This window comes from Sceloporus undulatus, chromosome 1 (assembly GCF_019175285.1).
Source record: "Sceloporus undulatus isolate JIND9_A2432 ecotype Alabama chromosome 1, SceUnd_v1.1, whole genome shotgun sequence".
Lineage (NCBI taxonomy): Eukaryota > Metazoa > Chordata > Lepidosauria > Squamata > Phrynosomatidae > Sceloporus > Sceloporus undulatus.
The window spans coordinates 311526413-311538722 of NC_056522.1; the positions used below are offsets into that span (position 1 = coordinate 311526413).

General features: G+C 40.2%; 1 protein-coding gene across 24 annotated transcripts in view; it reads left to right on the forward strand.

The window, feature by feature from the left end:
- The window catches only part of GPHN (gephyrin), a 671572-nt gene that overhangs the window by 212244 nt on the left and 447018 nt on the right, over nt 1-12310 (forward strand). For all 24 annotated transcript variants that reach the window (XM_042462503.1, XM_042462537.1, XM_042462555.1 and 21 more), the window contains exon 3: nt 2200-2257. In XM_042462503.1, the coding sequence (XP_042318437.1) occupies nt 2200-2257 (58 nt within the window). The remainder of the gene's footprint in view (nt 1-2199; nt 2258-12310) is intronic.

A 12310-nucleotide genomic window follows, 5' to 3' on the forward strand; every position in this document is an offset into this window, starting at 1 on the left:
CCCAGTCGACCTGAGTGTGCGGGGAGATTGTATGGAGAGAGGCGGTCCTTCAAGTACCCTGGGCCCAAGCCATTTAGGGCTTTATAGGTAATAACCAACACTTGTATTGAGCTCGGAAGCAATTGGCATATTTGCTAGTTACTGGCTCAACCTCACACTCTTTCCCCACTTAGTGGTCATATAAGAAAACAACAATGTAAAAACAATTGGCCTGCCTTTCCACACATTCTTTATCCACAGATTCAACCATCCCCAGTGTGAAAATATTTTTCTAAAAAAAATCCAAAAAAGGAAACCTTGATTTTGCCCTTTTTTAAAAAAATAAGGGACACCATTTTACTAGGCCATTGTATAAAATAGGACTTGAGCATCTATGGATTTTGGTATCCATGGGGGGGGGAGGGGGGCCGGCAAAAACCCCAGTGGATACCAGGGGTCCACTGTAGGATTTAATATTGAGTTTGTGGTATGTGTGTGTAGTGACCAGGTTCAAAAATTTAAAGGCAAATTCCATGTCAACATGACATAAATTTCACATTACAAATTCAATTTTTTAGGGAACCTGACTCTGCAAGTAGAGAGAGAGAGAGAGAGAGAGAGAGAGATCAGATTAGTCTGACATGACTTGTTTCTCAGAAACCAATGTTCATTTTTTGTGATTATTGCATTCCCTTCTAAATGTTCATAGACTCTTTGTTTCATGATTGGCTCTAAAATCTTTTCTGGTATTGATGTTAGACTAACTGGACGACAATTATTGGGATCCTCTTTTTTTCCCTTTTTGAAGCCAGGGACAAAATTTGCCCTCTTCCAGTCTGTTGGGACTTCTCCTGATCTCCAAGAGTTCTTGGCCAATGGCTCTGAAATTACATTTAGCAGGTTTTTTTAATACCCTTGGATGTAGTTCATCCGGTCCTTGAGATTTATAATCATTTAGATTAATCAAGTATTCCTGTACTACCTCTTTACTTATTCTGTGCTGCATTTCCCCTTTTGTGTCCTCTGCTCCGTTTTTCTCAGGTTGAGGGCCCTTTTCCTTTTCTGAGAAGACTGAGGCAAAGAAGGTATTGAGTAGTTTTGCTTTTTTTCTGCCCCCTGTTAGCATTCTGCTGTGTTATCCACATAGTGGCCCTACTGTTTGCTTTTTCTTCCTTTTGCTACGGACGTACTCAGTAAATCCCTTTTTATTGTTCTCAACCTCTCTAGCAAGCCTGAACTCACTCTGCACTTTACCTTTTCTGACTTTACCCCTTCACATGCTCTCTATTTGTTTGAATTCCTCTCTGGTAATTTCTCTCATTTTTCCATTTCTTATACGTGTTCTGTTTAAAACTTAGCTCAGTTGAAAGTTCCGTAGTCATCCATCCTGGTTTCTTGAGACATTTCCTGTTTTTCTTCCTCATTGGAACTGTTTGAAATTGTGCCTTCACTGTCTCCCTTTTGAGAAACTCCCATCCATCCTGAACTCCTTTCTCTTTTAGTATTCTTGACCACAGGATCACCCTCAAGTATTTTCATAAGTTTACTGAAATCTGCTTCCCTAAATACTAAAATGTGTGTCTGACACTGCCTGCTTTCTCCTTTCCACTGTATAACAAACTCCAGGAGAACATGGTCACTCCCATCTAAGGATACCGCCAATTGCACCCCATTAACCAAGTCATCCCTGTTGGTTAGGATCAGATCTAAAATAGCTGATCCCCTTGTTGCCTCTTCCACTTTTTGGACAATGAAATTGTGAGGAATTTGCTAAACCTTAAAGTTTTCGCTGAATTTGACTTCCAGCAAATATCAGATAGTTGAAGTCAGTCATCACTACTACATCTCTCCTTTCTGAGTGTGTGGTCATCTGCTTAGAAAGGCGCCATCCAATTCCTCTATCTGACTTGGAGGCCTATAGCAGACTTCCACAAAACATCCCTGTTGTTTCTCTCCCCTTTAATTTTTATCCAGATGGTCTTGGAGCAGGCCAGTGTCTGGCTGCAAATGTACAAATGTTCTGATGACCTATGAAAGAGCAGCTATTAGTGGTAGGCACCCTAGCTCTCCAGCTGTTTAGCTGAAGATGTCAATGTGCATTGTTTCAAGTATGCATTACTTCCTAGATATAAACTATACATATGGGTTTATACTGTGAGCATTTATTCCATTCTCTGTGTTAACTGAATTTTGACAATATTTTTCTTCTCCATATTTCAGGTTGGGTGGAACTGTATCTGCATACAAGATAGTGCCAGATGAAATAGACGAAATTAAGGTATAGTTTTAATTATTTCTCCTGTTCAGTAGTTTAGTGCATAACTTTGTAGTTTACATATGTTTTATGTATATTTTAATATGTTTTTTTATTTTAATCTGTTTTGCCTCCACACTATAAAAGCTTCTTCTTTCCCTTCTGTTCTGTTACTTTCCTCCTCCAGTACTGCATACCAAATGCACAATGATGTTTTTGCTAATGAAGTTAAGAAGTGGCACTATCAAAAGTTACTGTGGCCTGTTACAGACAGCCAAAGTAAAGCTGCTTCGAGTCACAGTGGAGGTATGGTATTTGAATGATGCATGCGTCCTAAGAGTCCAGAAGTCGCACCAAAGCCACGCTCCAGCCCTAAGGACTGGAGCGTGGCTTTGGTGTGGCTTCTGGACTCTTAGGACGCATGCATCATTGAAACACCATACCTCCACTGTGACTTGAAGCAGCTTTATTTTGGCTGTCTGTAACAGGCCACTGACAGTCTTTATAATTAATGAACAGCGTGATGAAAAATGTGTCTTTGCCCTTTCCATTCATTTCTTGAAATATCCTTGTATAGTGCATATTGATTTACTATTTTACTGCAGTTCTACAAAGTCATTTGAATCAACCAGGAAAGCAGTACAAGAGCTTCCCTCTCAAATTTTATTTTTAGCCAGTGCCTTCATTCATACTTTTATTTAATAAATAAACCAATAATTGTTTTCTAGCCTAAATGTATAACATTATTGAAATTAAAAGACTGGTTTTTCAAATAAACTTAATGACTCAGGCGGTTGTTTAACATAAAAAACATTACTGGGATATTTAAAATTTCAGAAAACAAATATTAGCTCGTAATTATACTCTTTTTTTCTTTTTCTTTTTTGGCAAGGGGATCATTTTAAATGTAGCAAAAATATTATTGGTTAAATTGGAAGTTACATTTATAATAATAATAATATAATAATAATAATATTTATTGGTATACCGCCCTCTGGCAAACCAATCCAGGCGGTTAACAACAGTAAAATATAAAATATGACAATTAAAAACACTTTATCCCTCCCCCCTTAAGACAGTATTAAATAGTATAACATATTAAAAATACAATATCAAGGATAAAAACAGCAATTAAAACTAAAAACCCTGATATCCCTCTGTTGATCCTCAACCATCTCTAAGATGGGGCCATGGGAGGAATGAGGGAATCAGGGAACCTGGGAACCTGGGCCGGGATGGTTAATCTGGAAAGGCCTGCCGGAAGAGATCCGTCTTGACCGCTTTTTTAAAGCGGTCTAATGATGTTATCTGACGGATCTCATCCGGCAGGTCGTTCCAGAGTTTGGGGGCGACAGCAGAGAACGCCCTCTGGGAGGTCGCCGCAAGCCTAGATTTTAGAGGCTGCAGTAAGTTCCTCCCAGAGGACCGGAGAGCGCGGGGAGGATTGTACAGGAGGAGGCGGTCTCTAAGATAGTTTGGACCCAAGCCATTTAGGGCTTTAAAGGTGATAACCAACACCTTGTACTGGGCCCGGAAGCTGATAGGCAGCCAGTGGAGGGACCTCAAAACCGGAGTAACTCATTTATTTGAGTTCAAGTGAAATAAAGTTCCAGTAAAACAGGTTACACATTTTTACTTTTGATTTAAAGCATGTAGTGCTGAAATATAGTACTGAAACCTGTCCATTGCTACAGTTGTTCATTGTAGTATCAATGTTTCGCTGATGTACACTAACCAGGAATTTGTCTGTGACTGTTCCCCTGTGCTTAAATTCGATGCTTCATATAGCCAGAATGGATCATTATTTTTCAACTATCTTTCCTCTCAGAGATTCTTTTCTTTCCTAAGGCAGTTCAAATATATCAATATGCAGTGTCCCTCAAAAGAAACAGAAGATGCAGACAGGCAGCAGGGCAGTCTGCCAGTTTCTTAAAAAGAACTACTTTCTGCTCAGCTACTATGCTGAGATTATTAGCTCACCCTCCAGCAATCTGGTTTGCCGCTGTTAGTTTATCTTTATTGTCAGAAAAGTTTCACATGCCCATGGTTCTTGAAAGAAGGGACTAGTTTAGCAGCATTTGGAGAATACATCACAGTTCAGTATTAAGATGTCATTTATTTGTATCCAGTATTTTAATCTGTGATTAAGGAATGCAAGGGGGGGGGGGAGGAATTATAATAGGAAATGTTAACAGTCATTCTGATAAAGGTTTTTTCCCTCTGAAATCTGAGGCAGATCTGAGATTGGTGAATTGGGATGCTTTATTTCTGTGAGATCAGTTTTAAAAGGATTATACTGGCTCATATCCAGGATCAGAAATCAATCATCCAAGTATGCTAAAGTAAGACAGGCTAGGAGATGTATTTCACCTTCCTCTCCTGTGTATTCATTTTTATATAAGTAGGAGATCTTACTCTGGTTTATATGTAAAGACAGACTTTAAATAGTATACATAAAGCTGAATCAATTTAGTCAGGGGATTTCATCCTGGAGAGTGGGAGGAACAAGTAAAGAACAAACCCAGATGTGCCTTACAGATGTACAGTTCTAGCAGTTTCACAGAATCATTTAAAATTACACAGTGGTCTGCTTCACAAGTCATAAAATAAGTAACAGTGGTTTCTTGAGCCATAGATCCCAGTGTTTCCCAGGCTATTTGATGACAAGGACTGGCAGTTTTATTTTCCCCCCATGGATTGGCACCATATTTGTGCCTGTTAGGTACAATTGTTTATTTCTTTCCTGGAAATTTACCAGGTATAGGCACTGATCCAGGGACCACCACTTTGAGTAACATTAGTATATGACACCTGTTTCTTTAGTGCAACCTTCAATTCACACAGACCGATGAAGCACAACTCTAGATTCCTACACAGATGTCATGCTCTTTATCAGCCTGAACTCAGCTTGAGATCATGTCAAATTAAGGGTATGTTGCAATAGGTCAGTTTTATGCTGTAAAATCATGAGTCCATATTAAATATGACTCTGTATATGACACGTTAATAATGAATTGTATAAAGAAGTTCTTTTTCTGCAGACATACTTTTACACAATAAACGTTCATGAATAAAATGTTCATTTTATTATATAACAGCAGTAATATCATGCGACAGTGGGATAGTTTATTGTGATGGCTCTCGTGTGTGTATATAAACTGCTTTGTTACACATAGCCACCAATTTATATTTATCCATCTTATGTGTTTTTCTTTCTGCTTTTCTTTTTTTATTTACTCAGGCCTGTTACAGACTGCCAAAATAAAGCTGCTTCGGGTCTCTTTGGAGATATGCTATTTAAATGATGCATGGGTCCTAAGAGTCCGGATGCGCACCAAGCCACACTCCATTCCTAAGCACTGAGTGCAGCTTGGTGCAGCTTCCGGATTCTTAGGACCCATGCATCATTTAAATAGCAATCTCCAAAGACCAGCAGCTTTTATTTGGCAGTCTGTACAGGCTCAGTCTGCTTTCTGCCTTTGCCGCTGCAGCTCTGAATGGCTCTGTGGAAATCAGTTAATTTAATTATTAAAACTACACAATTATAGTACGATTTTCCACTGAATCAAGATATAAATTTAGATTGGAAGAGACCACAAGGGGCATCCAGTCCAACCCCGTGCCATGCAGGAACTCTCACAAAGCATCCCCGACAGATGGCCCATCCAGCCTCTGTGTTAAAGACTTCCAAGGAAGGAGACTCCACCACACCCGAGGAAGGAGTGTGTTCCACTGTCGAACACCCTTAGTATCAGGAGGTTCCTCCTAATGTTGAGGTGGAATCTCTTTTCCTGTAGCTTGCATCCATTGTTCGGTGTCCTGTTCCTGGAGCAGCAGAAACAAGCTTGTTCCCTCCTCAGTATGACACCCCTTCAAATATTTAAACAGGGCTATCATATCACTCTTAACTTCTCTCTTCTCGGCTAACATCCCACTCGCTAGAGTCCTTCCTATAGGGCAGGTTTCCAGACCCCACCATTATGTCACCCTCCTTTGGACACGCTCCAGTTTCTCATGTCCTTTTTTTATTGTGGTGCCCAGAACGGACACAATATTCCAGGCAGGGCCTGACCAAAGCAGATACAGTGGCACTGTACTTTCTCTTGATCTTGCCATGGCAACTTCCTATATATCTTGGATTCCAGTTCATGGAGGGTTTTTAGAATTCACAGCTGGGGACCCCCTCTAGTAACCTCAACAAACTACAAACCCCAGAAAATGACAGGAGTTGCCAGTCAGTTAAAGTAGACTGTAGCCCTGTCCATTATGTAATGTGAATAGCCCTATGGCTGCATCCACACTGCAGAAATAATAATAATAATATAATAAAATAATAATAAAATAATAATAATAATAATAATAATTATATTATAGCCCGCTCAATCACAAGGAATCCAGGGGGTTACAACAGTAAAAAATAAAGATAATAAAATAAAAACAATAAATAAATAAAATACAATAAAAAAAGAAGCGAAGTGAGTACATTCACAGTTAGGCCTGAGGAAGTTGGCCTCTCTTTTTCTTCCCTCCCAGGTCTGATGATGATGTCATGGGAGGAGGGCTCTTCTTCTTGAGGCAAGATTTTATTTTAATTAATTTTAATTAATTCTTCTCATTAAATTTAGAGAAGAATTGGTGGACAGAGTGACATAAGTCACAGTAAATGGAGTAGAACTAGGAGGGAAAGCCGCGGAAGAGATCCATCTTAAGAGCCTTCTTAAAGGCTGTAAGAGTAGAAATGTCACGGATCTCCTTCGCAGGTCATTCCATAGCTTTGGAGCTGCGATGGAAAAGGCCCTCTGGGTGACTGAAGTTAGCCTAGATTTTATTGGCTGAAGTAGATTTTCCCCGAGGACCTTAGAGTGCGGGACGGACAGTATGGAAGTAGGCGATCTCTAAGTATTCTGGACCCAAGCCATGTAGGGCTTGAAGGTAATCACCAACACCTTGTACCTTGCCCGGAAACTAATTGGCAGCCAGTGAAGGAATTCAAAACCGGTGTTATGTGATCGGTACGACGAGTACCTGTAATTAACCTGGCTGCCATATTTTGTACAAGTTGAAGTTTCTGAACTGGCACAGGGTAGCCCCATGTACAGCGCATTACAGAAGTCCAATCGAGAGGTGACCAGCGCATGTACAACGTTTCAAGGTCCCCTGCTCCAGGAAGGGGCGCAGCTGGCGTATCAGCCGAAGCTGATAAAACAAGTGCTCCTGACTGTCGCATCTACCTGAGCTGTCAGGTAAGCGACGATCAAGGAGCACCCCTAAGCTGCGGACAGAGTCGTTCAGGAGAAGTGTGACCCCATCCAGAACTGGCTGACATATTCCATACTGGGCTTGGGTTTCCTATAACAAGTTACCCGTCCGTCTTACCTGGATCAGCTTGAGGTCGGTTTCCTCTCCCACCAGTCCATTACCCCCCCAAGACAGGCATGCAGAGGAGAGATGCCATCCATAGACACTGCATCAGTTTTGAGACATAGAGAAATATATTGGGTGTTACAGCGTACTGATAACATCCTGCCTCATGTCTCCGGATGATTTTTCCAAGCGGCTTCATGTAAATGTTAAACAGCATAGGAGGAAAATTGCGCCCTGGGGTACACCAAATTTTATCTCTCTTTTAGAAGAGCAACTGTCTCCTAGTTGCCACCATCTGGAATCTGCCTGAGAGGTAGACCGGAACCACTGTAGAACAGTGCCCTCCGATACCTAATACCTCTCCTCAGGCGTTCCAGAAGGATACCATGGTCGATGGTATCGAAGGCCTCTGAGAGGCTAAGAGCACCAGCAGGTCACACTTTCCCCTGTCGATGCCTAGACGGAGATCATCAACTAAGGCGACCAAGGCCGTCTCAACTCCGTACCTGCCCTGAATCGTTTGAATGGTCCAGATAATCGCTTCACCAGACTGCCTGTAGTCCCATTGACCCTGCTATAACAAAAAACAAAACTAAAGGGTTCAGCCAAAGAAAATCTATATTGTAAAATATAAATAAATATATCCACTTACAATTACCAAAGACACTTGTGAAAGAATAAGGATTAAATAACCCTGGAGTAGAGAAGCCAGTAGAATTCTAAAGGGTATAAGTACCCAACTGAAAAATGAGCAAAAAATATCCAAACTAAATCCAGAGTAATCCAACCTGGAGCAGGAAGTCAGGTAAATTTCTAAAGGTATCAGATTGTTTGCTTTTGAACAGAGTAGAGACACATTAGTGTGTTGTTATGAGCAGATATAAAATATTTTTAAATGTTTATAGCACTGAGGAAGACTAGGTTGAAACGCATCGTCTTTAGTGTTGTTATATCATTTTATGATTTAATTTTTGCATTTACATAACTCTTAGTGGGTTATTGTACCCTTTAGAAATTTCCCTCTACCTAGGGTTCGATTACTGCTGGATTTTAGTTTGGATATTTTTTGCTCAGTTTTCAGTGGGGTACGTATACCCTTTTAGAAATTTCTACTGGCTTCTCTACTCCAGGTTTTATTAATCCCTTATGTTCTCACAGTAGTGTCGTTAGTAATGGTAAGTGGAATATAATTTATTTAATTTATTAATTAGATTTTACACATATAGATTTTCTCTTTGGCTGAACCCTTTAGGGTTTGTTTTTTTTGTTCTTTACATCTTGGTTTTTTTGCCGCAATTAGGGACGTTTGTTTGTTTACCCTGCTATAACTGCCATGGCTTCATGCTCTGGAGCCCTGGTGCCACAATACACTACAATTCCAAGAATTCTGTAGCATGGAGTCATGGCAGTATATCGGGGTCAAACCAGATATTTCTGCATGCAGATGCAGCCAAGTGTCATTGGATTTTTAGATAGAGAGTTTGAAAAATACAGAGAGGAAAACAATCTCAGGCAAGCCACCTTGGCCTGAGCAGATAGGGCAAAAGGAATGCCCAGAAGCTGCTGTCACCTCGATTGCAGCAGGACGGTGGCAACATGACTGGGGGTCCTAGCTGTGGCCATTGCCATGGTCCCGAACAGGCCGCAGCAAAGAGCAGATAAAACCTGCTCCTTTTTGTGGCTGGGTGTGACCGCCCTTAAGTGCCCTGACATGTCCCCATTGTGGCTTTTGGGTCGTTTGGGAATGTGCATTGTCAAACACCATGTCCTCAATGCGACCAATGGCTTGGCCTTTTTGGCTCTTCTGTTTTGGGCTTTTAGTCATCATTTGGTCATAATTTATCCATCCATCAGACTTTTTTTTTCCTTTCATTATTTGTAGCTCTATCAGTATACATTACGAAGGACTACTGGTTTACACTCCTACCTCTACCCCAAAGAGTAAGAAGTAATGTTGTCAAAGTAAGAGATAATATTGCGTTTGCCGTGTCAATCCCACAAAATTGTTTCAGACTGAAATCAAAATTGCCCCTAATCGAAGCGCATTTTTGCTACTGGAATCCCACTCCAGTGCTTCAGATTTTTTTAAAAATGGACAAATACGGTACAAGAGTCTTCAGCGAGAAGAGTGTGGGTGTGAATGAAAAGCTCCATATACATATACTGTGTAGTTTAAACAGAGAACGGGACCCAGTCACGTCAGTGTGTGTGTGTGGTGTGGGTGTATTACAGTCGCCATTAAAAAATGTTTTCTGATGGTTTTAATATTCATGCGAATATTTTATGAAACTACATGTTGTCAACTCCCTAAGAATTTCAAACTGGCTTTATTCGTCTGGCCTTTCTACTGCTGCGTCTGTTTCAGTAACAGGTGAGCTACAAACATGATGGAGATAATTGAGTAACAGCTAGCAAGTGTATCAGGTGGAACTCCAACCTGTAATTTCGTGCCTGGTTAAGCATTTGAGTGTATTTATTGAGTCTTCCTTAGTGTTGTACTGACAGTGTATACCGCATGGCATATTTTTTTTAGTGAAGTAGGCTGCAAAAAAGCACTAGAAACATATCAGGGGAACTTGTCGATTCAATATATTTGCTATTTCAGTGGAGTTAGTATTTGTTATCCCTTGCATTGGTTTTTGCTGTCTGTAGTGCTCATCTTTTATCAGGTATATTACAAGAAGGGAAGTGCAAGCATCAACAGCTTAAGGGGAGGCACTATTTGAAATATGGTACATTGGCCTCCGGTATAAGGGTTTAATAAAGTCTAATACACTGTTTAACTTTTGTTTACTTCGCAAAAAGAAAATACCTTTACTCAAATGAATTAGGTCTGTGAAATTAAATATTTCCAAAAGAAAAGTATTCAGAAATCTCTCTGGAAGCCAACAGACAAACTTAGGCTGTCTACGAAGACACACATGAGAAGGCACACCACTGGAAAAAAAACAAAAGCTAGGAAAGGATAGGAAAGTATAATCATGGAACATTAGAATCGTAGGAGTTGAAGAGACACAAGACATCCATTCCAACCCCTGCCAGCAGGAAATCTCAGTCAAAGCATACCCACAGATGGCCATTCAATCAGCCTCTGCTGAAAGATCTTCAAGGAAGGAGACTCCACAACCTCCAAGGAAGTGGGTCCACTGTCGAACAGCCCTTACTGTCAGAAGTTCCTCTGAATGTTGAGGTGGAATCTCTTTACCTGCAGCTTGCATCCATTTTCTGCAGCAGCAGAAAACAAGCTTGCTCCCTCCTCATATGACATCTTCTTCAAAATATTTAAACATGGCTATCATATCAAAACCCTTACCTTTTCTCCAGGCTAAACACCCAATCCTAAGTCGTTCTTCATAGCAGGTTGCCAGACATTCACCATTTTAGTTGCCCTCCTTGGACATGCCCCAGTTCTTCTCATATCCCTTTTGATTGTGGTACCGACTGGACACAAATTCCGGGGCCGACCAAAGCGAATAAGGGCCTATTACTTTCTTGATCTAGACCTATACTTTTATGTGCAACCTAAAATTGCATTGGCCTTTTTAGCTGCCAATCACACGTTACACATGTTCATGTGTCTACTTGGACCTAGATCCCTTCACATGTATTTCGTTCAGCAGGTGTCCCCCATCCAATCTGGCATTTTATTTTTCCGTCCTAAGTGGAAACCTACTTCTCGAGAAGTAGAAAAGAGAAAGGCCCAGCAGATAGAGGGACTCTTAGAGGTCACCGATAGAATGTAAGAATAGCAGAGTAGTGGGGGACAGGATCTTGGAGGTGGCTCATCACAGGTCGCCAGGGTCGAGATCGACCAAGGGCATTAACAAAAAAGATGCTATTGTGCTGATGAAAATCAAATTAGCTCCATTTAATGGTCTCAAGAACTGGCTTTTCAGTTAATAAGAGAGGAGAAAAAACAAAATTTCAAATAACTACTAGCTGCTTTTTAAGAAGACATTTCAAGAACATGCATGAAGGTGAATAAATGACACGTGACAATATAAATTCCAAGTTGTAAAGTTTCATGTAAAACACCAAAGTCTCATCTGGACGACTCTGTTTCACAGATCATAAAAAGAATAATTGTTGTGGCTTCAAGTAGCCTTGGTAAAGCTAATTTTAAATCCACCTCATCCTGTTTACATTCGGTTTTGTTGTAAAACAAGTAATAGGTAAGAAGTTTTCTAGGAAAAAAATAACAGTTGTTTAAAAAAGATCAATTTGAAAAGAGGAAAAATCAAATAATAATAATATTGAGTAGCCTGAAGTAGCCGTAGCAAGAGTATTGCATAGGTTATGAACATCCCTCAGTGTGACAGATCAGCTTTCCATTCTTTGAAGTATTCAGAAAGAAACTTCACGATTCCCTGATTGTTCTTCCCATTCTTTGTTGGGGTATATTGCTGATGGTGGAGTATCATAGTTTTATTGCACTCACGAATCCTCAACAAAATGAACAGAGCCAATCAGGTTGTAGATTTTGGGTGGCTGGAACAACACATTTCCTTAAGAAAAATGGTTCATTGACAAATTAAGACTTTTAAAATGAAAACTGCTGGTTATGTTCCTGTCCAAGTTTACATCATTAGTTTACTCTGCAGTAAAAATTCACATTAACTGCTTGTGTGTACACCCTAGAATGGCTTAATCATAATAGTGGCCAGATGTTCAAATCGTTTTATTACCACTAGACAAGACTTTTATTTTTTAATA